The 27,857-nt window shown below is 37.6% G+C and overlaps 2 protein-coding genes and 1 pseudogene across 2 annotated transcripts in view; 2 read left to right on the top strand and 1 right to left on the bottom strand.

The window, feature by feature from the left end:
* Positions 1-4,430: 4,430 nt before the first annotated feature.
* Positions 4,431-5,218, top strand: LOC132543179 (uncharacterized; annotated as a pseudogene).
* A 1,104-nt stretch (positions 5,219-6,322) lies between these two features.
* On the top strand, positions 6,323-12,926 carry LOC132543198 (uncharacterized). The gene is made up of 4 exons (XM_060206674.1): positions 6,323-6,434; positions 8,698-9,254; positions 10,627-10,779; positions 12,554-12,926. The coding sequence occupies exons 1-4, from the start codon at positions 6,323-6,325 to the stop codon at positions 12,896-12,898; spliced, it is 1,167 nt and encodes a 388-aa protein (XP_060062657.1). The 3' UTR covers positions 12,899-12,926.
* Positions 12,927-15,616: 2,690 nt separating this feature from the next.
* LOC132543199 (E3 ubiquitin-protein ligase HERC2-like) overlaps positions 15,617-27,857 on the bottom strand; it is a 100,368-nt gene continuing 88,127 nt past the window's right edge. Inside the window, exons 72-81 of the mRNA XM_060206675.1 lie at positions 27,022-27,117; positions 25,552-25,844; positions 24,484-24,567; positions 23,478-23,619; positions 22,736-22,930; positions 22,495-22,629; positions 21,482-21,644; positions 20,995-21,100; positions 20,121-20,333; positions 15,617-19,975 (exon numbers count right to left, since the gene is read on the bottom strand). Coding sequence (XP_060062658.1) covers positions 19,697-19,975; positions 20,121-20,333; positions 20,995-21,100; positions 21,482-21,644; positions 22,495-22,629; positions 22,736-22,930; positions 23,478-23,619; positions 24,484-24,567; positions 25,552-25,844; positions 27,022-27,117 — 1,706 coding nt within the window. The 3' untranslated portion in view covers positions 15,617-19,696. The remainder of the gene's footprint in view (positions 19,976-20,120; positions 20,334-20,994; positions 21,101-21,481; positions 21,645-22,494; positions 22,630-22,735; positions 22,931-23,477; positions 23,620-24,483; positions 24,568-25,551; positions 25,845-27,021; positions 27,118-27,857) is intronic.

The following is a 27,857-nucleotide window of genomic DNA, read 5'->3' on the forward strand; positions in this document are numbered from 1 at the left end:
CATGAAAATCAACAACCTTAATCTGTTCCAGCAAAGCAAACAGTAAACTTGATAAAATAAAAACAAAAACAAGAGATCCAACCTGTCTATAGAGGACAGTGATGGGACTGTGTATGATCCATCCTGTGATAACTATAACAGTACAACCTGTCTATAGAGGACAGTGATGGGACTGTGTATGATCCATCCTGTTATAACTATAACAGTACAACCTGTCTATAGAGGACAGTGATGGGACTGAGTATGATCCATCCTGTGATAACTATAACAGTACAACCTGTCTATAGAGGACAGTGATGGGACTGTGTATGATCCATCCTGTTATAACTATAACAGTACAACCTGTCTATAGAGGACAGTGATGGGACTGTGTATGATCCATCCTGTGATAACTATAACAGTACAACCTGTCTATAGAGGACAGTGATGGGACTGTGTATGATCCATCCTGTGATAACTATAACAGTACAACCTGTCTATAGAGGACAGTGATGGGACTGAGTATGATCCATCCTGTGATAACTATAACAGTACAACCTGTCTATAGAGGACAGTGATGGGACTGTGTATGATCCATCCTGTGATAACTATAACAGTACAACCTGTCTATAGAGGACAGTGATGGGACTGTGTATGATCCATCCTGTGATAACTATAACAGTACAACCTGTCTATAGAGGACAGTGATGGGACTGTGTATGATCCATCCTGTGATAACTATAACAGTACAACCTGTCTATAGAGGACAGTGATGGGACTGTGTATGATCCATCCTGTTATAACTATAACAGTACAACCTGTCTATAGAGGACAGTGATGGGACTGAGTATGATCCATCCTGTGATAACTATAACAGTACAACCTGTCTATAGAGGACAGTGATGGGACTGAGTATGATCCATCCTGTGATAACTATAACAGTACAACCTGTCTATAGAGGACAGTGATGGGACTGTGTATGATCCATCCTGTGATAACTATAACAGTACAACCTGTCTATAGAGGACAGTGATGGGACTGTGTATGATCCATCCTGTGATAACTATAACAGTACAACCTGTCTATAGAGGACAGTGATGGGACTGTGTATGATCCATCCTGTGATAACTATAACAGTACAACCTGTCTATAGAGGACAGTGATGGGACTGTGTATGATCCATCCTGTGATAACTATAACAGTACAACCTGTCTATAGAGGACAGTGATGGGACTGTGTATGATCCATCCTGTGATAACTATAACAGTACAACCTGTCTATAGAGGACAGTGATGGGACTGTGTATGATCCATCCTGTGATAACTATAACAGTACAACCTGTCTATAGAGGACAGTGATGGGACTGTGTATGATCCATCCTGTGATAACAATAACAGTACAACCTGTCTATAGAGGACAGTGATGGGACTGTGTATGATCCATCCTGTGATAACTATAACAGTACAACCTGTCTATAGAGGACAGTGATGGGACTGTGTATGATCCATCCTGTGATAACTATAACAGTACAACCTGTCTATAGAGGACAGTGATGGGACTGTGTATGATCCATCCTGTGATAACTATAACAGTACAACCTGTCTATTGAGGACAGTGATGGGACTGAGTATGATCCATCCTGTGATAACTATAACAGTACAACCTGTCTATTGAGGACAGTGATGGGACTGTGTATGATCAATCCTGTGATAACTATAACAGTACAACCTGTCTATAGAGGACAGTGATGGGACTGAGTATGATCCATCCTGTTAAAACTATAACAGAACAACCTGTCTATAGAGGACAGTGATGGGACTGTGTATGATCCATCCTGTGATAACTATAACAGTACAACCTGTCTATAGAGGACAGTGATGGGACTGTGTATGATCAATCCTGTGATAACTATAACAGTCAAACCTGTCTATAGAGGACAGTGATGGATAACTATAACAGTACAACCTGTCTATAGAGGACAGTGATGGGACTGTGTATGATCCATCCTGTTATAACTATAACAGTACAACCTGTCTATAGAGGACAGTGATAGGACTGTGTATGATCCATCCTGTTATAACTATAACAGTACAACCTGTCTATAGAGGACAGTGATGGGACCGAGTATGATTCATCTTTTGTTATCTATAACAGTACAACCTGTCTATAGAGGACAGTGATGGATAACTATAACAGTACAACCTGTCTATAGAGGACAGTGATGGGACTGTGTATGATCCATCCTGTGATAACTATAACAGTCAAACCTGTCTATAGAGGACAGTGATGGGACTGTGTATGATCAATCCTGTTATAACTATAACAGTACAACCTGTCTATAGAGGACAGTGATGGGACTGTGTATGATCCATCCTGTGATAACTATAACAGTACAACCTGTCTATAGAGGACAGTGATGGGACTGAGTATGATCCATCCAGTGATAACTATTAAACAATACAACCTGTCTATAGAGGACAGTGATGGGACTGTGTATGATCCATCCTGTTATAACTATAACAGTACAACCTGTCTATAGAGGACAGTGATGGGACTGTGTATGATCCATCCTGTGATAACTATAACAGTACAACCTGTCTATTGAGGACAGTGATGGGACTGTGTATGATCCATCCATTGATAACTATAACAGTACAACCTGTCTATAGAGGACAGTGATGGGACTGTGTATGATCCATCCTGTGATAACTATAACAGTACAACCTGTCTATAGAGGACAGTGATGGGACTGTGTATGATCCATCCTGTGATAACTATAACAGTACAACCTGTCTATAGAGGACAGTGATGGGACTGTGTATGATCCATCCTGTGATAACTATAACAGTACAACCTGTCTATAGAGGACAGTGATGGGACTGTGTATGATCCATCCTGTGATAACTATAACAGTACAACCTGTCTATAGAGGACAGTGATGGGACTGTGTATGATCCATCCTGTGATAACTATAACAGTACAACCTGTCTATAGAGGACAGTGATGGGACTGTGTATGATCCATCCTGTGATAACTATAACAGTACAACCTGTCTATAGAGGACAGTGATGGGTAACTATAACAGTACAACCTGTCTATAGAGGACAGTGATGGGACTGTGTATGATCCATTCAGTGATTGAGATTATGAGATTATATTTGGGTTTCGTTCACACTTCCCATTGTCTACGAACACCTTACCAGTAGCTAACTTGCACTCTTCCAAATGACTACCATGACTTTGTTTTATCATTGACAAAACATTTAGCAGTGAGGAGGTTACTGCATGTGCTGATCTGACCAAATCATCACATGAGGAAAGAGCTAATTCCAAAGTCCATCCACGCAACCTCAGTACAGGTAGCTAAGTGTACAGTGTTTCCTGACAGCCAGATTGCTCAGAAATTCCATTGTAGATGTCATGGACTAAGATCATATATTGTGAAGAAGTCACTGGCATCTGCCTTGAAGGAGGATGTTGTTAAAAACTATTAGGCGAAGCCATTTTCTCCAAGTTGCAACAAAAGCAATGACACCAACGGAGAAAAGAGTCTCGCTGTGGTCATGTGCTATTTCACGACAAAAGCAAGCACTAGATTCTAAGCCTGTCTGCAACATTGGAACAGGACAGAACATTTTAACCACTTGAACCAGGTTGTCGTTGAAAACAACATACCATGAAAAAACTGCACAAGTTTCATGTCTGATAACTGTAGCGCAATGACTGGCTGCAACAACTCTGTGAACACCAGCCTGGTATTTTTGACTTGGGATGTGTCTAACATCTTGCCAACCTGTGTACTGTGGCTGCTGTGTGCCAATGGAGGATTTACTCAGTGATGTGTTCTGCCACTTTCATCACACTGCCAAGCAGAATGAAGAATTTGTGGACTTCCTTGACATTGAACCATCCAAGATCCTGAAACACTGTGTAACCAGATGGCTTAGTTTCATAGAACTGTGAATCACCTCCTTCCTCACTGGCCAGCTATAAATTCTTGCTTTCTCTCCCATGAAGATGTGGAAAAACCAGGACCTGTGAAGAGATGTGCTGACCTCCTCACTAACCCTGAAATACTGATGTGTCTTCTTTCTCTTTGTTTCATCCTGTCATTCCTGAGAGAATTCAACACAATGTTCCAAGCAGACGAGACCCGTTTACCATACCTTGGACAGGAAATCAGACAGCTGTTAAGAAAATTTCTGGGAAAGTTCATCATATTCAAGATCATTCAAGAGACCAAAGACATTACATAGATTCCTTTCAAGGACCCTGCTCTTCACTTAGAGGATTCCTTCTTGGCCATCGGTCTTTCCATGCAGGCATATCTTAGTCAACACGAGGATGATGTTAAATCACCCACAGTGATAGTGTAAGAGGGTTTTACATGGCTGCTGTTGACAAGAGGGTGAAGAAATTTCTATTCCTTGATCCTGTTATCAATGGACTCAATGAAACCAGTGAACTTGGTAGCTGCTATCCTCTACTGGAAGGCTCTCTTGTCGATTGTTGCCAGGATCCCTACCACTGAGCGTGAGTATTGGATGACACTACCCTAAGCATTGGATGACCAGTTTCATTTAGACTTGACCCTGAAGGCCATGGAATTATGACTGGATTCTGCATTCCGGTCCGTGTTGGATGGTACGAGGGTGGAGGGTTGGAGGCCATTGTTGCTGAAACATGTGTGTCTTTCTGTGACCTTGAGACCTATCTGACCATGGATAGACTTGTGACCCTACCAGCAGACAGGTGAGATTGGCCCTGATCAATCTGTGCCGATGAGTCAGTGGCACAAGCAACTAGTTACTTTAGAGAAGATCTTGCCCCTGGTGGGACCCCGACATGTGTTGGTCCTCCAATGCATAAGGATGTCTGGAGACACTGGAGCAGAAGCATACCTGCTTCTTTTACATGTTGTGAAGAAAGCTGTGTCCAGAGACTTGTAGATTTATCTTCATTTTTTTAATAAAGATTTCTATGTCGGTGAACAGCGTAGGATGCTTTTGACAATCTGTATTTCTGAATTATTAGCAGGATTTGAGCCCTGAAAGGAAGCTGTTCGAGGGGCTGTTTGAGTCAGATGCTCCATACTTTACAAGGAAAGGTGAAAGGTGCTAGATGGTCTATGCCAAAACAGGTGTACTGGATGACAGAGGTTGTAGCACAGCTCCTCAAGTTCGCAGATTCACTGCTCAACGCAACAGTGACCAACGCCCACTGGCTGTTTTGTTGGTAAGATCCTCCCAGAAAAACCATTCATGGACGGGATTTCATCTGAGTGTTTTACCAGGTTGTGTGTCCACTTTGACCTGCCCATATCTGTTTCAACGGAGTTGAATGACAGGAGATTTGATGTGAAATATACACCCATTTTGGAAGAGTTAATACAGTGTACCAGTAGTCTAGCGAGCCATATTTGGAACTTGAAACATGATCTAGATACGGGAGATCTCTATATAGTATTGCATTCCCTATGAATAAAGACTTTCATCCTAAGGTTGGGAGGAATATTGTGTCTCAGGCTGAGTTTAACTGGGTGTTTATACTGGAAGCTTGTCACCTGTGAAGGGACCATTGTCAGTTAGAGGTCAACCGTGTGACTCATGGAAACTCTCTCTTCCCATGGGATAGCAGATAGGCACAACGTGTGCGAAGATACTTCCTGGTTTTATCATATTTCTCTACTTTTTAAGCAGCGACAGTTTTCAAAGTACATGACATTTTGGAAGGTTTATGTGCCAGATATCTATTTGATCCCTATTTAATCAAGACTGTCACTATATAACTGCCCTATTCCTGACCCGTCAAGTGACAGTGGTGATAACGTGATTGACTCACATCTTGGACCACGTGAGCGGATATACAAGGTAAATAGCAGACCCAATGGCAGGTTACCTGTTTACTGAAATATAATGTACCGCTGTCATACTAACTGGTCAATATTTGCGTTTCTAGACTTAAAATTCTCTGCCATGTCTCCGATGACATTCGTTGTTGTTTGTGTACATGAAGACAAGGTTATCGACTTGATGAATACTTATAAACTTTAAAAGAAACTTAGTGTACTTACCTTTACTTTTGTATTCACCTTTCATATGATCGTGTGTAACGATCAACTTTCGCTTTTGATTTTGCACTTTGACCTCACAATTGATATTCCCGGTATCAATATTTTTTTATATATTTTTAAAGCAATATAATTAAATTATATAACATACGCAAATAAAGATATATTATAGAAGAAAATTGTGTTATAGTACTTGGTAATAAAAGAAAATTAAATTTTATTACAAAATGTCGATAAAACCAAAAGCTGTTTCGGGCTTATCACTTAAACAAAATGGCGGCAATTAGAAACACGGACAAAAATAGAAAACGATGGAACCTAAATACGTGCGTGTTTGTGTTGATCATCTTGATCGCTACTATTTTGTATTTCTTAGCGAGAACAGGTAAATCTAAACTTACAAATTTCTTATCATATAGTGGCATACACAATCTAATTCGAGTTTGAGATCTTAGCCAGTGGCAAATGGACTCACAAACTGTAGATGGGACAAACCAGAAACGTATATAACACATAAACCTTGATGATAAAGCACGTCTGTTTATCTCATACAGAACATAAGGATATACAAAAAGACACAAATCAAAATTCACCCGTTCACAGCAAACAACCAAACACACATTAGATATTGATTTGAGAAATAAATTTGAAATCCTAAATATGTACAATAAACAAAAATACTTGCACCAGCTACTGATTTAGATCCACTATACGCAATACAAGACCAAACCCCATCTGGCATCATATAAAGATCTTATTTTTGCTCAAACTTCGGGATATGATAGATTGTATGTACTAGTAAATAGGGTAGATTAGACAATTTGAAATAAACCAGTTATATATATATATAGAATCAACACAATACTCCTTCTAAACACATAGCATATAACATAATCCATCCTACCCATGTAGTAATTCTCAATCTTTTTAAAACTTCAATCTATCTTTGATAATCTTATCATCTGCTACACCTGAATTAATCCAGTGTGGACCCGCGCTCATTCGTTCTTGCGGAATTAATTCATGTCTCTCAACTCAAGGCATTACCATCTTGAACATTTAATTCATTGTTTATAAACTCAAGCCCATATCTTCTTGCAGTACTAATTCATTGTGGACTCAAGCTCATATTTTCTTGCGGAATTAATTCATTGTCTATCAACTCAAGGCCATACCTCCTCGAACAATCAATTCATTGTTTATAACCTCAAGCCCATACCTACTTGTTGAATTAATTTAATGTGGCCTCAAGGCCATACTTTCTTCCTGAACTATTTCAGTGTCTATAGACTTAGCATATATTGTTTTTACCACATAAATTATTATAAAATTTAAGCTCAGGTTACCAACACAATGCTTCTGACTCAAACTCAGGTGATGGGCTTATTAACAAAACAATGCTTCTGACTCAAACTCAGGTGATGGGCTTCCAACCAACACAATGCTTCTGACTCAAACTCAGGTGATGGGCTTCCAACCAACACAATGCTTCTGACTCAAACTCAGGTGATGGGCTTATTAACAAAACAATGCTTCTGACTCAAACTCAGATGATGGGTTTGTTACCAACACAATGCTTCTGACTCAAACTCAGGTGATGGGTTTGTTACCAACACAATGCTTCTGACTCAAACTCAGGTGATGGGCTTCCAACCAACACAATGCTTCTGACTCAAACTCCTGTGATAAGCTTGTTACCAACACAATGCTTCTGACTCAAACTCAGGTGATGGGTTTGTTACCAACACAATGCTTCTGACTCAAACTCAGGTGATGGGCTTATCAACAAAACAATGCTTCTGACTCAAACTCAGGTGATGGGTTTGTTACCAACACAATGCTTCTGACTCAAACTCAGGTGATGGGCTTCCAACCAACACAATGCTTCTGACTCAAACTCAGGTGATGGGCTTCCAACCAACACAATGCTTCTGACTCAAACTCAGGTGATGGGTTTGTTACCAACACAATGCTTCTGACTCAAACTCAGGTGATGGGCTTCCAACCAACACAATGCTTCTGACTCAAACTCCTGTGATAAGCTTGTTACCAACACAATGCTTCTGACTCAAACTCAGGTGATGGGTTTGTTACCAACACAATGCTTCTGACTCAAACTCAGGTGATGGGCTTCCAACCAACACAATGCTTCTGACTCAAACTCCTGTGATAAGCTTGTTACCAACACAATGCTTCTGACTCAAACTCAGGTGATGGGTTTGTTACCAACACAATGCTTCTGACTCAAACTCAGGTGATGGGCTTCCAACCAACACAATGCTTCTTACTCAAACTCAGGTGATAAGCTTGTTACCAACACAATGCTTCTTACTCAAACTCCAACGATAGGTTTGCTACCAACACAAAGCATCTGACTCACACTCAGGGGATGGGCTCGTTTTCAACACAAGGCATCTGACTCAAATTTAAAGGATGGGCTTATTACAACAAAGTGAATGGCAACACATATGGATGGTCCATTCTGGGCTGATGGCAGGATAGATATGATAAGACTATGCACTGTGTTTGTATACCTTATTAAATTGTTCTAATACAACATACTAAATCTGTAATTTTGTTCTTAGCTGTATTTACATACATGTAGTTTGTATCGGCTCAAGATATTTTAATATCAAATTTCTTTTTAGTTACAGCTTTGGAGCGAAGCAGCAGTAGCAGAGAGCAACACACATCAACCTATTCATCCAAAATTGCAAACACCTTTGGCTGGTTACTGTCAGGACAAAATGAGGAATCAACTCAAATTCCACAATCATTTTCCAGTCACCTGCTTCAAGTGTTGAAGGAGGACTTACAAGAAATTTACATATTCTTTGTCACTTGGCTGTGTCCTCTTATACCAAGGGAGATAACTTCTGGATTGGCTGGAATAATCTTGCTTGGTTTTATGCTATTCTCTTATGTAATGTCTAGAAAGTTATCAGATCGTAATAATGGAAACTGCGATACAGCCCTCAGTAACAATATTCACTATCGGACAACATTACAGAGGGACGACATCAGGACTAGATCTCTGTCCGGGTCAGATCAGCAGAGATCTAGGATTTACACGTATCTCTGTAAATTGACATATAGAAACATATTTTGGATTTTGGTGGTTTTGGCTTTCCTGGGGAGTCTGCCATGGGAGTTTATTCGTCTATATCAGACAGAAATTGCCAAGAAAATGGCAAATCTGCAAGTGGTAAGTTCACCATTGTTTTCTTTCATATGATCCCAATGATATCAATTTATAGAATCCGTTCATCAGGATCACATACCATACTAGAAGATCACTCCAATTGTAAGTGTGATACATGTGTATCATACATATACAGTAGCTGGCTCTAACGGCTGAAGTAGCTATATATATATATTTACATATTTTAATGGTATTGACTCATCATGTTATACGTAATGAACAGGGTGTTCTAGACAAGTATATGTCACAGTAAGTGTCTATACTACACAATTTTACTTAATTGACAGGGTGTTCCTGACAAGTATATGTCACAGTAAGTGTCTATACTACAGAATTTTACTTAATTGACAGGGTGTTCTAGACAAGTGTATACCAAAGCATGTGTCTATACTACAGAGTTTTACTTAATTGACAGGGTGTTCCTGACGAGTGTATGTCACAGTAAGTGTCTATACTACAGAGTTTTACTTAATTGACAGGGTGTTCCTGATGAGTGTATGTCACAGTAAGTGTCTATACTACAGAATTTTACTTAATTGACAGGGTGTTCCTGACAAGTATATGTCACAGTAAGTGTCTATACTACAGAATTTTACTTAATTGACAGGGTGTTCTAGACAAGTGTATACCAAAGCATGTGTCTATACTACAGAGTTTTACTTAATTGACAGGGTGTTCCTGACGAGTGTATGTCACAGTAAGTGTCTATACTACAGAGTTTTACTTAATTGACAGGGTGTTCCTGATGAGTGTATGTCACAGTAAGTGTCTATACTACAGAATTTTACTTAATTGACAGGGTGTTCCTGACAAGTATATGTCACAGTAAGTGTCTATACTACAGAATTTTACTTAATTGACAGGGTGTTCTAGACAAGTGTATACCAAAGCATGTGTCTATACTACAGAGTTTTACTTAATTGACAGGGTGTTCCTGACGAGTGTATGTCACAGTAAGTGTCTATACTACAGAGTTTTACTTAATTGACAGGGTGTTCCTGATGAGTGTATGTCACAGCAAGTGTCTATACTACAAAGTTTTACTTAATTGACAGGGTGTTCCTGACGAGTATATGTCACAGCAAGTGTCTATACTACAGAGTTTTACTTAATTGACAGGGTGTTCCTGATGAGTGTATGTCACAACAAGTGTCTATACTACAAAGTTTTACTTAATTGACAGGGTGTTCCTGACGAGTATATGTCACAGTAAGTGTCTATACTACAGAGTTTTACTTAATTGACAGGGTGTTCCTGACGAGTTTATGTCACAGCAAGTGTCTATACTACAAAGTTTTACTTAATTGACAGGGTGTTCCTGACGAGTATATGTCACAGTAAGTGTCTATACAACACAGTTTTACTTAATTGACAGGGTGTTCCTGACGAGTGTATACCAAAGCAAGTGTCTATACTACAGAGTTTTCGTAATTGGGTGTATAGCATTTTGTCATGGCAACCCAACCCATGTGAGAGATACTACAAAATGTTGATGGTGGATCCTTTGTGGGAGGTGTCTCCAATCATGGTAATATATATGTTAACTTCTGTAACAAACTTGAGGTAATTGTCTTTCTCTTGTAGAGTTTACAGGTAAGATTTGAAGAATATGAAACTTCAAAATAAATTCTTTTAATGAATTTTCACTTCAAATAGGGGTTTAGTCTTTAAATTTGTTTTTGAACTGTCAATGGATGACCTCTATCGTAAGAAATTTATGTGCGATTGACATTTTAACATATCAATTTTTCAGTTGGTCATGTCAAGGCAACCTGTACTGGCCCCTAATGTATTGTAGTGTAACATATATATACTTGCTGCCAATCTGTTAAATTTGTAAACAGATGTGTGATAAGTGATAGATATATTCTACATAAGGCAACCATATGAAAACTTTGATCGCACTGGAAGACTTACAAGTTTAAATGAGTATGCATGCAGAGAGACCCACGTTTTATAGTCTGTAGTTGGTACATTATAATGTTGTTACTATTTACATGTGTATATGTATGAATTAGTATATAACGTTGTTACTATTTACGTGTGTATCTGTATGAATGAGTATATAATGTTGTTACTATTTACGTGTGTATCTGTATGAATAATGCACCTTTGTTGGTCACAGAATGTTTACTATTTCCACTGATAAACCATATATGTGTAGTTTATATGCAACTAACGCACGGAACAGAGTACAGTACATAGTTTATTTACCACTAATGTAAAGAATACACACATAGTTTTGGCATATTAGGGGCTACTCACTCTACACTACAATCTTACTTTAGAAATTAAAAATTTTAATAAAACTGAAGAAGCTTCCCGATGAAAATAGGAAAGCCGGGATAAATGAATATAGGTTAGACTCAAGCACAAGCTAGGCCCTCAAAGACACGAGAGAAGCTGAGTATGTCTGGCTAGGCACTCAATGATTAGAGAAAAGCTTTGTAACATACTTGTGAACTTGAGAATATCCTGTTGACGAATAGACGATACTCTGGTACTAGCTGAGCCTTCAGTTATCTCAGAGAAGCTGAATATGTCCCGTTAGGCCCTTAGTGATATGAGAGAAGCTGAGTCATATCTGTACAAGACTATTTATTATTAGGAGATTGGGGGTAAAATTCCCCAAGAATTTAATAGCCATAAGGAACGATTATGTTACACATGAGAGTGAGTGCCCCCAATGTAGTTCATTGCTCTTTCATGTAAACTACTTTCTCCTGTTCTGGAAATTTTCAATCAAGAAAATGAAGTATGGATGTTTCGGTTGAAAATAAACTTGCATGCATGTATCGCATACTGTGACTGACATCATAGTGTTGTAGAAAATAAGCATTGCGATAAGTGATTGATGATAGGCAAACTCTTCAGTGGCGATTCCCTCCTGATAACAACTGATAATTACAGAAATACCTTTATTTACAATTCAGATGATTCATTTGCTTATTTCAGGTGCCATATAACTCACAAGTCTGTGATTATATTACCTTTTAATGATTTCACATTAAGTGTCATCGTCAGCAATTCATTTTGCTAGGCGTTTTTTAAGCGAAATAGTATAATTTTCGTATAATTAAGATGAGACGTCTATATAAAATTTTGTTTTATTCTCTTGTTGAAATTTTGAATTTACGTTTAACATTTGGTCAGTCTGTACAAATATAAATAGATGTTAATGAACCTGATCAAATTCTCGAAATTATTCTTTGAGTTTAAATGTGTATAAGCATTGAGTTCAAATTCAATCATATTCTTATTTTAAATATCTATATGTTAACAAGATGGTTTCCTTTCTTCAGGTATTATCATCCACAGTTACAAGGTGTATTATCTACCCGATGGAAATTGTTTTGGAAGGTGCTGGACGAAGTCTAAAACTTTTCTTCAACGAAATTCCTCTTCATTGGCAGCCTTTGATGTTTCTCGCAGTAGTCCTCATGCTCATGGTCACTATAATAGTACTGGGAGGCTATAGACTTCACATACCCTTTCTGTTCAAAATTGAACCAAAGACACCTGTTGTTGTAAATAAGAATGTAGTCGTTTATAATAAATCACCTGTGAAGAACTCTATAGACACACCGAAGATTAGACAGCATAAACGTAGAGGTCAAAAGCCCAAGGGAGATAAGCCTGACAAATAAATATAACTTTTTGTGGATTTGAATTGCAACTGGCCCTTACATACATACATACATACATACATACATACATACATACATACATACATACATATATATATGTGTGTGTATGTATGTGTGTGTGTGTGTGTGTGTGTGGGTGAGGATGTGTTTGTGATTGTGAGTGTGCGTGTGAGTGTGTGTGTAAGGGTGTGTGTGTGTGTGTGTATCATAATTGTTACATGATCTTTACTGCCATGGTGCATGCCTATATGATTGAAGAAGGGATTTTGATATAGATCTCTTGTGTACCTGTGATATTCTGTTTCATATATTAATCGTTTAGTTCAGTGGGTTTTGGTATAGATTTCTTGTGAATCAAACGATCTGTGATATTAAAAGGGCTATTTAGTCAATTTTTTTTCCAGATACAAATTCATCCATAAAAATGTAGTTCTATAATCCTTATGAACTATCCTGACAGGCAGCCATTTTGGATTTTTACAGTGAAGTTTGTTATTGCTATTTCTTGAGAAGTACTGGTTTGTTCTTTCTCAAGTTTTATGTGTAGGTCCCTTGTTTTTGGGACTGATCTGAAATGAAAATGGCTGACAAGCAGCCATTTTGGATTTGGCCCAGTAAAGTTTGTTATCGCTATTTCTTGAGAAGTACTGATTTGTTTTTTTTCTCAAATTTCATATGTAGGTCCTATTCGGTCCCTTGTGCCCATTTGATGCTGGGACTTATCAGAAAAAAAAGACAGCAGACAAGCAGCTATCTTGGACTTTGACCAAGAAAGTTTGCTATGATCATTTCATGAGAAGTACTCGATGGATCTCTCAAATTCCACATGAAGGTTCCCCACAGTCACTTGCTGTAACTAAAAAATAACGGTTGAGAGGTTTGAAAGTTGAAGATTATTACAGCTATTTCTACAAAGGTATATTCAAATTTTGTATTGTTAATTTAAGACCGAAAACAGAGAAGAGAAATTTTTAAAGAACAAATAACTAGGGTTTGGTGTAATACAGGAAACAAAAAAGTCTTTTAAGTCCTACTCCTTCTGTAGGAATAATTGCATTTTGATCAAATTTGGTCTAAAGCATTCTTGTCAAGAAAAATAATTTTTATACAATTAGTTGGTTTCAGCCCCCTCTTGGCAGGAGGGATGGTGCCCAGTGGGTGAAATGGTACATTTTTTTAAAATCCTACTCCTCCTGTAGAAATGATTACCAATATTGGTAATCAATTTTGTATAAACACTGGGTCTTGACCCCCCTAAATAGGGGAAATAGAGCAAGTTCTTTAAAATCCAACTCTTCCTGTAGGAATTTATTGGATTTTGCCCAAATTTGGTCTGAATGCTTCTTTGTTGGGTGAAGGGGAATCAAATTTGTATAACTTTGATCTCAGCCCCCTGTGCGAGAGGGGCAGGTCCAATGAGTGAAAAAGAACAAACTCTTTAAAATCCTTCTCTTCCTGTATGGATAATTGTATTTTTGGGTGAAGGAGAATTAATTTTGTATAAAAGTTGGATCTCTAGGCCCCCTAGGACAGGAGTCAAATGATGGGTCTGGGTTTTTGCGTTACGAAATAGGTGAAATATGTCAATTTCTTCTTTGTAGATTTCAATCAAATTTGGTCTGAAATATCTGTGGTGAAAGTGGAATCAATTTTATGTAAAACTAAGGTCTCTGCCCCCTCGGGCCAAAGGATGGGGCCCAATGGGGAAAATCTTATCAAATTCTGTAAAATCTTTCTGAATTTAAGAAATGATTATGCACCTGTAGTGTTGTTTCAGACCAAGTTTGGTTGAAATCTATCCATGCATAAAGAAGTAGCAGCGTTTTGAAGCAAAATATTGACTAACTTCCCCATCTGGGGCTCTGCTCCCTATTGGTCAAATCAACTTCTGAATTTAACAGAGTAGTACTATACAAGCATACTGGTCCTTTCTGCAGGATATCTAGTAAGAATATTTACAAACCATCAATGTTTCTTCAAACCAGGATATGGATTTTAATCCCTTTCATCACTATCCAAACACTACTAAAATAAAACCTACAATTCAATGGTTTGTTGTACAATTTTTAATTGAAGCCTTTAAAAAGACAATATTGACACGGTAGCACACACACATATACTGTCCAATACATTGGCCACTTCAGTTTACATTGAAACACTTTAGCTATTACCTTGGACAGGTACTGGATATGCTGGATTCTCAGCTAGATTTTATAACTGGAGATGAAGAGAGAAAATGTCAAAAGTGCAATTTAATTAATGAAACCAGCAATAAAGCATTTTACATATTTCTCCTAAGTATGTGTATCAAAATGAAACTTCTCCAAAAAGTGTGGCATGGTCACCTTTCCTTGACCATACTGTCCTTGTTGTATATATCTTACTTACTTGGCAAGGACATTGAGACTAACAGATTCTCATAGAAACACTACCACAACCTCTTCCACAATACGTGGTATTATCTTATTTTCATGACGCGAAACATAAAAGAGTTTAAATTTTACTGACACATGTGATCACCATATCGACACATACCGACACATGTGATCACCAGTTCGACACATACCGACACATGTGATCACCAGATCGACACATACCGACACATGTGATCACCAGATCGACACATGCCGAAACATGTGATCACCAGACGACACATACCGAAACATGTGATCACCATTGACACACGTGATCACCAGATCGACACATACCGACACACGTGATCACCAGATCGACACATCGACACATGTGATCACCAGATCGACACATACCGAAACATGTGATCACCAGATTGACACACGTGATCACCAGATCGACACATACCGACACACGTGATCACCAGATCGACACATACCGACACACGTGATCACCAGATCGACACATACCGACACGTGATCACCAGATCGATACATGCCGAAACATGTGATCACCAGATCGACACATACCGAAACATGTGATCACCAGATTGACACACGTGATCACCAGATCGACACATACCGACACACGTGATCACCAGATCGACACATACCGTCACACGTGATCACCAGATCGACACATACCAACACATGTGATCACCAGTTCGACACATACCGACACATGTGATCACCAGATCGACACATACCGACACATGTGATCACCAGATCGACACATACCGAAACATGTGATCACCAGATCGACACATACCGAAACATGTGATCACCAGATTGACACACGTGATCACCAGATCGACACATACCGACACATGTGATCACCTGATCGACACATACCGACATGTCAGCAACATGTCGTATAAACAATCAAACCAAATACAACATTAGCAACAATTATCACAAACACATATCTCTTATAACATTATGAAATGATCACCTATACTCACTGACAATATTATATTACCGGTCTGTTAGAATTTTTCCAGCATACTTTATATACCATTATGCCACATTGTATCTATACACTCAATTAAATATGGGCAGTATTAATCTCTATACACCCAAACTTCAGTTTAAACACATTAAAACCAGTTTTGAAGATTATGTATCTCCAAATATGGGTATTATACCAATCTTCAAATTTCATACGGTAGTTTGAATTTATCATGATATAATTTGAAGTCACACAGAGTTTGAATCACAATCACAAGGACCCTTACACATCTTGATTCCAGGAACATTTCACAGTTTTAAATTTAAATAAAAACTTAAATTGTGATATCATCAAAGATGGGTAATTTTCTTGATGTCTCAACAAGTGTGAAACTCTAGTCTCATAATGATAATATCAGTAATTTTCAGCTTTCACTCGAAGTTTAAAACTCCTTTATGATTGCTAGTTCCAGGAACTCAAGTTTTACAAAAATAAAAGCAAGACATGTAGAGCATGTGCGTTTTACAGTTGAAGTGAATGTAAAAGTGTATAAATATTGTTGGACCAAACACTGATCCTAATAACAGACATTGATATGGCTATTATTTAAACTGAGAATAATTTTAGGAAACTTTCTCTGCATGTGTGTCTTGATTTGTAATGACTGTAAACATGATACTGAGATTGATCTTAGGAAACTTTCTCTGTATGTGTGTCTTGACTTGTAATGACTGTAAACATGATACTGAGAATGCAGGGGCCCTACGTTATCACATAGCTTTGTACACAGCAATGAAATGAATGACATTCAATGTAACTTTATATTGACAATGAAATATATAACGTTATTGATAAATAGTCCTGAAAAACAACAGGAAACCCTTCAAAATGGCTGGCACTCATCAGGTAAATTATAAATTGGGCGATAACGTGACACATTGTTTACAACTGATATATCCACAATGGTGTTGTTTTACTGCATGTCTGACATCAACACAACAACGACTGCAGAAATGTTTAAGGTGATAATTATAAACGGATCTGTGTAGACCTGTTTCCTTTCAACCAATCGTAAAGCCGATACCTATATCTACACACCTAATATCAAAAATATCATCAAGTGACCGGTATATAATTTAACACTCTTAGATTCAATAGGTAATCCACAAGGACAATTTCAATTTGCTGATAAAAAACTGGGCAGTCTAGTTATGGCGACCCATATAATTGGCCATTTAAGACCTTATTTGTATATTACAGGTGCAATACTTAAGTGAACTTAAAGATTTATTATTTACAATTGTAAGAATTAACCAGCTTTGTAAATAAACATCTTGTAGTATGATAGTTCATAATGATATATTTGTTGATAAAATCAAACATGTCATATCTAAACTTATCAAATTATCTGTAATTGAATTTTCATTTCCTGCATGTGGAGATAAATTTATTTAACTAAAATGATCTTCGATCTGATGCAGGTGATACTGTACATAAAAAAGCCATTCCACTGTACATACTCTTCAACAGTTTACTGTCAACATTACCATGATTATTGATTTTAACATTGGTATTCACGGTCCTGACAAATGTCATTGTGTGGGGTAGGTTAATAAGGGGAATGTTTGGGTACCGATATTGACAGACAAATGTCATTGTGTGGGGTAAGTTAATAAGGGGAATGTGTTGGTACCGATATTGACAGACAAATGTCATTGTGTGGGGTAGGTTAATAAGGGGAATGTTTGGGTACCGATATTGACAGACAAATGTCATTGTGTGGGGTAAGTTAATAAGGGGAATGTGTTGGTACCGATATTGACAGACAAATGTCATTGTGTGGGGTAGGTTAATAAGGGGAATGTGTGGGTACCGATATTGACAGACAAATGTCATTGTGTGGGGTAGGTTAATAAGGGGAATGTGTGGGTACCGATATTGACAGACAAATGTCATTGTGTGGGGTAGGTTAATAAGGGGAATGTGTGGGTACCGATGTTGACAGACAAATGTCATTGTGTGGGGTAGGTTAATAAGGGGAATGTGTGGGTACCGATGTTGACAGACAAATGTCATTGTGTGGGGTAGATTAATAAGGGGAATGTGTGGGTACTGATATTGACAGACAAATGTCATTGTGTGGGGTAGGTTAATAAGGGGAATGTGTGCGTACTGATGTCGACAGACAAATGTCATTGTGTGGGGTAGGTTAATCAGGGGAATGTAAGTACACGTATAAATGATCACCAATTTTTAATCAAGGACTAGGTATTTCTTAATGAGCATTGATAGACGACAAGTTATAAACAAAACATACAGATGGAAAACTTATAGTCATTCTTGTTAGATTGCTTTATACTAATCAATTTTAAAAATCGTTTTCAATGGAAAACTTTTAATTTCTCAGGACCTGACCTCACATATTTCCTGAAAACGATTTCCATATGAAAATATTTCATTACACTTAATGCAAGGACTCATAATAATAACATTGAATTATTAAGATGTCGTCTATGTAAAAGCGTGAAAAATTCACAATGTCAAAAATATTAAAATGAATATGAATGAAATAAAAAACCAAACTATACCGAGGTCATCATTTCTAAAACTTAAAAAAAAAAATTACATTGTACTTTCATTTATATGAACACTTATCACAACATTTCTCTATCATTAAATGATACCAGTTAATGGGACTCGAGTTGTCTCCCTTCGACCAGTGTGAGCAAACAAATGATCATTTAATTATAGACTCTGATTTAATTTGGAGTATACAAACTGTTTCCTTTCCATACCTGTAACAAATCTCACTTTCCAGAAGTATAATTCACAATAGGAAGCTTACCTACCAAATGAAACCTATTTCTTGAGAACCAAAATTTAGAAACAAAACAATTGTTTGCTTGGCCTAATACTGTTTCAACACAATACCTTATATGGTAATATAAGTTTTCTTCTTAAACAATGTACAGAAGATTTGTAGGCAATCTTGGGGGACCTTTTCTAAAGTGTATACCTGTACATTATATTGTATGGATTAGCACTACAACAGCGACGACTCATCAAAAAAACAAAACAAAAAAACCATGTTATCAATGCTTAATGAGCACTTCAGTTCTGGTATACATATACAACAGTGGACTAGTATAAACAATGATATATGAAATCCTCTATTTTCACTCAGGAAAGTTTTCCCCCAACTTAAAGAATACTCGGTGACAGATCTCTCCTACTTCATGGTGGAGTTGGTGTTTTGATGGAAATGAAGCTCTGAGTTTTTCATCTGTCACTGATAATTCCTCGGAAATATTTAGTGGTGATCTGATTTTTGAAATATTCTACTGATTCTTGATCCAAACATGAAAGCAAGAATCTTTTCAGAGGAGTTATCTTTCTTGAATCACTGGGTTGATTATGTAAAACTAATGATAATTTTTATCACAGACTGCAATCGGAATCAGCGATCTCGCCTTCAGAGTCCATACTTTCCAGGTCTTCCATATCCTCGCTAACATCTGGAGTGTCTTCGTCTAAGAGTTCTCCCGTCAGTGCCACACGAGCATAGTCATCTGTATCAATTGACTTACAGAAGTGGATGGCATACTTCAGTTTTTCCCGTAACACAATTTTACAAGAGTAGCGTGGCATTTTGAGAAGGAAGAAGCAAGTGTAACTCTCTGGAAGGAAGTGATCAGGGGGGCTGTACTTATCCAGAACCTACAACAAATCACCACATGGAGATAACTCATTCATACCAGTCACTTTATAAATATTAGCTGTTTGACAAATACACCATTAAATTCAAAGAAACCGTGATGAAGATTGAGGAAATAGTTGAGAAATGGAAAGTGTAAGCACTTACTTGTAATACAAAGTCACGTCCTCGGAAATCTGCAATGGTGCGAGGAAGACGAGTACGTCCCCAGACGAAACGAAGGAACAGTGAACGCTCTGTGTTAGTAAAATCCTCCATGACTTCCCAGAACCAGAGTACAAGTGGTGCTGTGGCATCTATACCTTTGTATGTGGCTACAGATTTAAGTAGGTTCAGAGGAATATCAGGGCTGCCGCACACCTACCAACACAAAACAACAGATTAAATATATCAGGGCTGCCGCACACCTACCAACACAAAACAACAGATTAAATTTATCAGGGCTAACACACACAAAACAACAGATTAAATATATCAGGGCTAACATACACCAAACAACAGATTAAATATATCAGGGCTAACACACACAAAACAACAGATTAAATATATCAGGGCTGCCGCACACCTACCAACACAAAACAACAGATTAAATATATCAGGGCTGCCGCACACCTACCAACACAAAACAACAGATTAAATATATCAGGGCTAACACACACAAAACAACAGATTAAATATATCAGGGCTAACATACACCAAACAACAGATTAAATATATCAGGGCTAACATACACCAAACAACAGATTAAATTTATCAGGGCTAACACACACAAAACAACAGATTATACATCTCTTTCTGTCTTGTATTGAAGTGACACAGTTAATGACTAAACACAGAAAACTGTCCGTAGCCAGACAACACGTACATGTATAAATACTCTGGTATCAGTGAGTCTAAAAATCAAAATTGACTAAAAAGTTAAACAAGTAAAATATCATATGTATGGTCTCAAATTTAATTTCGGAACAAAGAGACTGTATAACTGTGGGCTCCTAGCAAGGTTCTATGTTTATACACCTACCATGGTCTCCAACTCCAGTCCAGTAAACAGAGAAAGTAGGGCTGCTGGAATCACCTTTGTCATGCCTTCTCGTATCCACTTCACTGGCTCATCAAATTCATGAAGTCTGAAAGAAAACATGGGTCAAGTTTTTCTCAGAAAATATAATAACCCTATTTATATTTCTTATAAATCTCAATAAACATCATCAATTTTTCTTATTTCTATTTGCAGGTGAAATTCCACTCAAGCACAAAATACCTTACATTTAATGCACTGTTACCTATATAAATTTGTTTGTTCAAAATAGCATGATTAGTCAATAAAGAAATAAAGGAAAGTGAAGGCTGACATGTAAATTTATGATGCTAATCAGAAATTGTGGCTTCATTACAAGGTTTAATTAGACTTTGAATTATGAGAACATCAGCCAGCAATCTTAACAGAATTTACAAAGTATGCTTATGTATTTAAGTCAGACAAAACATTTATATATAATGATATCTACCTGTAGGTAATGGCTAGTCGTATGAACTCTGCTTTGTTCTCTGGTGTGATTCGTGCATATTTTGAGCTAAGATTGATTTCCTGGCCTGAGGAGCTCGGCACACTAAACGGCATCTCCGCAGCAGTAAGGGACGTATCATCCATCTCTTTTATACACATCAGACCTGTAATTAATACCGTAACAAGAAACAAGATGACTATGGCCCTTAACAATCATCTGATAATCAATAAACGCATGGACAAACCACAGAATTTACAGATGGTGGTCTGACAAATCTGATGAATTTAAATATAAACATTCCTTAAAAGTATCAGAAGCTCATAAATGGTAAGTTCTGTTCATGAAAAACAATTGTGCAATCATGTTACAAAATGGCTACTGTGGTTACCATGTTGAAGTTTTGACCAAGCTGAAAAATAAAAACATATCATCTCTTTCTTTTCCTTAACAAATCCTTTTAGAGCCCTGCCCTCAAGTCCCTAGGAATTGAATTTAAGACATGATTTCTGACTCTTAATGATGTTTCAGACAATTGGTTAAAATCCATTCCAGTAATAAGGAAGATAAGCGTTTTGAACCTAAGTATTGCCTAACTGTCCTTGTGAGGGCCCCATCCCCAGTTCCCTAGGGGTCAAATGAACTTTCTGAATTCAAGAAATGGTTCCTCACACCCAATCATGTTTCAATCCAAATTTGGAAGAAATCTGCACAGGCGCTCAGCAGGAGTAGCGTTTTAATGGAACAGTTTATCAACAGTGGACAGTACATGGCGCGCTAATACAAGAAATAAACGATAGCAGTAGGTCATCTTGAATTGAAAAAAAAAAAAAAAATAATAATAATAATAATAAAAAGAGCACCTCACCAGATTCCCCGATCCAGAAAAGATCAGGATCATCTTAAAACTTTTAACATCATATACATTTCCAATGATATAATCAAATAACGGATACATCTATCCTCTACCACCTTAAGAACAGTTAGTCAATATTAGATTACAGTTAATCATGTACCTGGCACAAAGTCCTTGTCCACTTCAGTCAGATCAGCTATTGTAAGGGTCATCCCTGCCAGCTGCTTCCAGACAGGCTCAGCTATATTTAGACTGAGGGGACTTCCACTCCTGATGGCAATCCCGAACAGAACACCTTTAATGTAGAAAACAACAGTTGATAAACAGCTATCAGCAATCACCAACAAGTTACTGTCAGAAACAGATTTTCACATTGAAGTTTAAATGTGAGTGTAACTTACCAAGAAACCTGAACATGGACATATGTTGCACAGTGTTTAGCATAGGGTTCAAAAGGTGACAGTCTCTGTTGGCTCCAGATTCATCTCGGCCGTTAGGAGTCATGATGAGTAAGGGGAGAGAACCATTCTGAAGCTCGTCACACATCTCGGCTATTGATTCACTATAACCACCTCCACAGTCATCCACACTTTCTCCTGTAATAGATTACAAGAGTCAAATGACAATATAGAGGTCTAACTGCTGTTAGATAGATGGAGATGAAAATGTTGTACAGTGATTGGACGTGTCACAAAGGTCAACCAGGTAAAAAAGAACATCAAACAGATGATAAGAACAAAAGTTCCACAGTAGTGACAATGGAGAAAAGATGTACAAAGTACTACATCAGATGTAGATTTATGTTCATTACACAGACCTAGAGTAGTAGGGGTTGAAAGTCATAAAATTATTTTCTTGTCACATCAATAGCTCTTAAAAACATCGCAATAATAAGAAAAAATATACTTTTATGTCTGATGTTAGGTTGCAAAAAATAAGTGTTCATATTTTGTCTCAGAAACAGGTTATTATACTTATATACAAACTTGATCATTGGCCATCTGTGAACTTACCTACAAACTTGACCTTTCAGAGATATGGCCTTACCGGCAAATCTGATCTTTCAGACATATGACCTTAACTATAAACTTAATCTATAGACATGTGACCTTACCTGTTGACCTTCCAAGCTCATGACCTTACCTACAAACTTGACCTTCCAAACACGATGAGGCAGCATCAGGCTGTCTTGACCAAACACATCAAGCTTACAACTCATCTGACCAAACACTGCTTTCATGCCATCTTGTCCTGCCAGACCACCTTTACTCCGTGACCGTTTCACCTAAACAATGTGGATAGAGGACAGACTTAGAGCAACTCACAAATCCTGAAATTACACACTTTTTATCATATCTGTTAAATCTGCCTTCATCTGTGATGTATTTCATCCTGTTGAACCTACACAAGAATGGTAACAAGTGAAGAGGTGATATTTTTGTCTAAGATAAACCAATATTTGTAATGAAGTAAAATTAAAAAATCTTCAAAGTGTATTTCAAGAGAGGACAAGGGCCCTATGGTATTCAATGTTCATCAAAAATAGAATCCATGTTAGTATCACAAATATTTGGATATATAGGCCTATGTAAACACGTTCCTACAGGAGGAGTAGGATTTTAAAGAATATGCTCTATTTCCTTATAGGGCCTCACGCCTCCCGCCCCAAGGGGCTGAAACCCACCGTTTATGCAAAATTAATTTCCCTTCCCTAGCAATGCTTCAGATCACATTTGGTCAAAATGCAATCATTCCTATAGCAGGAGTAGGATGTTAAGCAACTTGCTGTATTTCCCCATTTGAGCCCTTGTCCCTCAGGCCGTAGGGAGCCGACACCCACTGTTTACATGAAATTTGTTCCCCTTTCCCCAAGAATGCTCCTGACAAAAATTGGTCAAATTCCGCTAGATCTTTCATGACTAGTAGCCTTTTGTGGAAAAAATTGATGGATGGGCGAACGATGGACAGACACTGTGATATTTTTTATTTCATCCGTCATTGCAATAAGGACTGATTTTTTTTCAATAAATAATTGTTTCAGTCATTATGATATTTCATGATAAAATTTAATTTGCTGGGGATAATGACTGCTGGATATTCTGAGGTTTCTACAACCACATTGTGCCCTGTAGTAGGGTGTGATCCTCACCTGTATCCTGTTGAGTTCTACCACAGGCCCATGTTGTTTGTCCCGTACCATTGTAGCCTGTACCACCTTTCTGAAGGCTGTTTCCTGATAACCACAAGCATCATAGGTATTAAGGAATTAAGCATTGCAAACGATGTATCATTTTGAATACGTAGATGTGACAGTGACAAAATTGTCCTGAAATTGAAATTAAATTCTGCATATTTGTATAAAATAAGAAGGTTATGCTAAGTGAAGCATATTTAAGAATTAACATACAGTTATAATACTTCTTCCATCAAATCGTTTAAAGCCTGCGATACTGTCACTACATTGAAGAAGGAACTTTAACTTGAGTGTATGTTTTTTTCATTTGTTTTCTTTTCTCAATAGCATTAGCTCTATAAATCACTATTTAGCCTTGTCAAATTCAGCTTACAAAAACATGATGATTGTCACTATATACAGACATGTCACAGTCACCATGACTTGTCTGTGACCTACTTATGATTGTCACTATATACAGACATGGCACAGTCACCATGACCTGTCTGTGACCTGCTAATGATTGTCACTATATACAGACATGGCACAGTCACCATGACTTGTCTGTGACCTACTGATGATTGTCACTACATACAGACATGTCACAGTCACCATGACTTGTCTGTGACCTACTGATGACTGTCACTACATGCAGACATGGCACAGTCACCATGACTTGTCTGTGACCTACTGATGATTGTCACTATATACAGACATGGCACAGTCACCATGACTTGTCTGTGACCTACTGATGATTGTCACTACATACAGACATGTCACAGTCACCATGACTTGTCTGTGACCTACTGATGATTGTCACTATATACAGACATGGCACAGTCACCATGACTTGTCTGTGACCTACTGATGATTGTCACTACATACAGACATGTCACAGTCACCATGACTTGTCTGTGACCTACTGATGATTGTCACTATATACAGACATGGCACAGTCACCATGACTTGTCTGTGACCTATTGACTTCACAAGCTTTAGTTATTGACACAAGGAAAATATCCCCATATCATTAGGACACCCTACCTTTGCTGATGACACAATAACACCTCTCAGACTGTCCAGCCCACGAACACTATCATCTGATGTCTCCGACATATTCCTATCCTGTAGGTCAAACATTGGAATGGATGGACAGAAGAGATCAGAAAAGTGGTGAAGTAGGACAAGGCGGTTCCTCAGGGCCGATATTGGCACACTTTGAAGAAGGTTATGCTCCATCGGAACTGCTGATGGTAACTTCCCTGCACTCACCGGTTTATTAGTAGACCAAGCCAGACTGTGGGCAGAGCCACAAGCCACACGATTTATCTTCTTTCCTGAGAAACCAAGCAAAGCATGTTATTTGGAGGAGTTACTATCTGCCATGTACAGTGCTTTGTAGTAATATCTTTTAGCGTTACTATGGTTTTAACATTTACTCTTAACAACTGCTCTAACAAAATTGAACACACTGCATTATCTAGAAAATATTCCTAAAAAAGAAAATGAACACCAAGCTCTCAAGTCTGTGGGTGATTTCCTATAAATAGCTGAGTAATGGTTTTATTTTGACTTCCTCAGTCTAACATCAACCAACAACCCCCACCCCCCACCCCCTCCCCAACACAGAAGCTTCTTGTTTTGATCTGAATTTAATGACAGTGTTGTTTACATGTTTTGACTCAAGGGCGAGTTGTCATCAGAACAATTTTGATGAAGGCATCAGTGGGAAACTTACAACATAAAGTATGCCTTATCGTGTACATTAAAGTACACTAAAGTACACCTTATTGTGTACATTAAAGTACACCTTATTGTGTACACAATAAGTTGTGTACACCTTATTGTGTACATTAAAGTACACCTTATTGTGTACACCTTATTGTGTACATTAAAGTACACCTTATTGTGTACACCTTATTGTGTACATTAAAGTACACCTTATTGTGTACACAATAAGTTGTGTACACCTTATTGTGTACACCTTATTGTGTACATTAAAGTACACCTTATTGTGTACACCTTATTGTGTACATTAAAGTACACCTTATTGTGTACACCTTATTGTGTACATTAAAGTACACCTTATTGTGTACACCTTATTGTGTACATTAAAGTACACCTTATTGTGTACACCTTATTGTGTACATTAAAGTACACCTTATTGTGTACACCTTATTGTGTACATTAAAGTACACCTTATTGTGTACACCTTATTGTGTACATTAAAGTACACCTTATTGTGTACATCTTATTGTGTACATTAAAGTACACCTTATTGTGTACACCTTATTGTGTACACCTTATTGTGTACATTAAAACATACTTTTGTGTACTTTTTTCTGTATGGGTTATAACATATTATAATCAATAGATCACATGGAGGACAAAGTAACCTGTTTTGTAATGAAGGACCTTCTCATACTGTATCTTAAAAGTGCTCCATACCAAGATCCTGTGTTTTGAAGTTGCAAAGTACTGCCCATTTTATAATACAAGTAAACTGATACTTACCCTGAAGAGCTGCTACAAGGCGAGGTCTCTGTATAGCATTAGTGGTACCATCCCCAAGTTGTCCTTCATCATTGTCTCCCCAGGTATACACCTCACCTGTACAGATATGTATAACAATATTTTGTATTTTGATGACTTTGTCTCCCCAGGTATACACCTGTACAGATATGTATAACAATATTTTGTATTTTGATGACTTTGTCTCCCCAGTATACACCTGTACAGATATGTATAACAATATTTTGTATTTTGATGACTTTGTCTCCCCAGGTATACACCTCACCTGTACAGATATGTATAACAATATTTTGTATTTTGATGACTTTGTCTCCCCAGTATACACCTGTACAGATATGTATAACAATATTTTGTATTTTGATGACTTTGTCTCCCCAGTATACACCTCACCTGTACAGATATGTATAACAATATTTTGTATTTTGATGACTTTATCTCCCCAGGTATACACCTCACCTGTACAGATATGTATAACAATATTTTGTATTTTGATGACTTTGTCTCCCCAGGTATACACCTCACCTGTACAGATATGTATAACAATATTTTGTATTTTGATGACTTTGTCTCCCCAGGTATACACCTCACCTGTACAGATATGTATAACAATATTTTGTATTTTGATGACTTTGTCTCCCCAGTATACACCTCACCTGTACAGATATGTATAACAATATTTTGTATTTTGATGACTTTGTCTCCCCAGGTATACACCTCACCTGTACAGATATGTATAACAATATTTTGTATTTTGATGACTTTGTCTCCCCAGGTATACACCTCACCTGTACAGATATGTATAACAATATTTTGTATTT

This window comes from Ylistrum balloti, unplaced genomic scaffold, assembly GCF_031769215.1.
Source record: "Ylistrum balloti isolate Yb309-2 unplaced genomic scaffold, AGI_CSIRO_Ybal_v1 Utg369742, whole genome shotgun sequence".
In the NCBI taxonomy this organism is placed as follows: domain Eukaryota; kingdom Metazoa; phylum Mollusca; class Bivalvia; order Pectinida; family Pectinidae; genus Ylistrum; species Ylistrum balloti.

Excerpts from the sequence above, each read along its gene's own strand:
- LOC132543198 (XM_060206674.1), top strand. The coding sequence starts at position 6,323 with ATGGCGGCAATTAGAAACACGGACAAAAATAGAAAACGATGGAACCTA. Across the intron at positions 9,255-10,626 it reads AAATGGCAAATCTGCAAGTG|GGTGTTCCTGACGAGTGTAT; the intron begins GTAAGTTCACCA and ends CTTAATTGACAG. Across the intron at positions 10,780-12,553 it reads GGGAGGTGTCTCCAATCATG|GTATTATCATCCACAGTTAC; the intron begins GTAATATATATG and ends TCCTTTCTTCAG.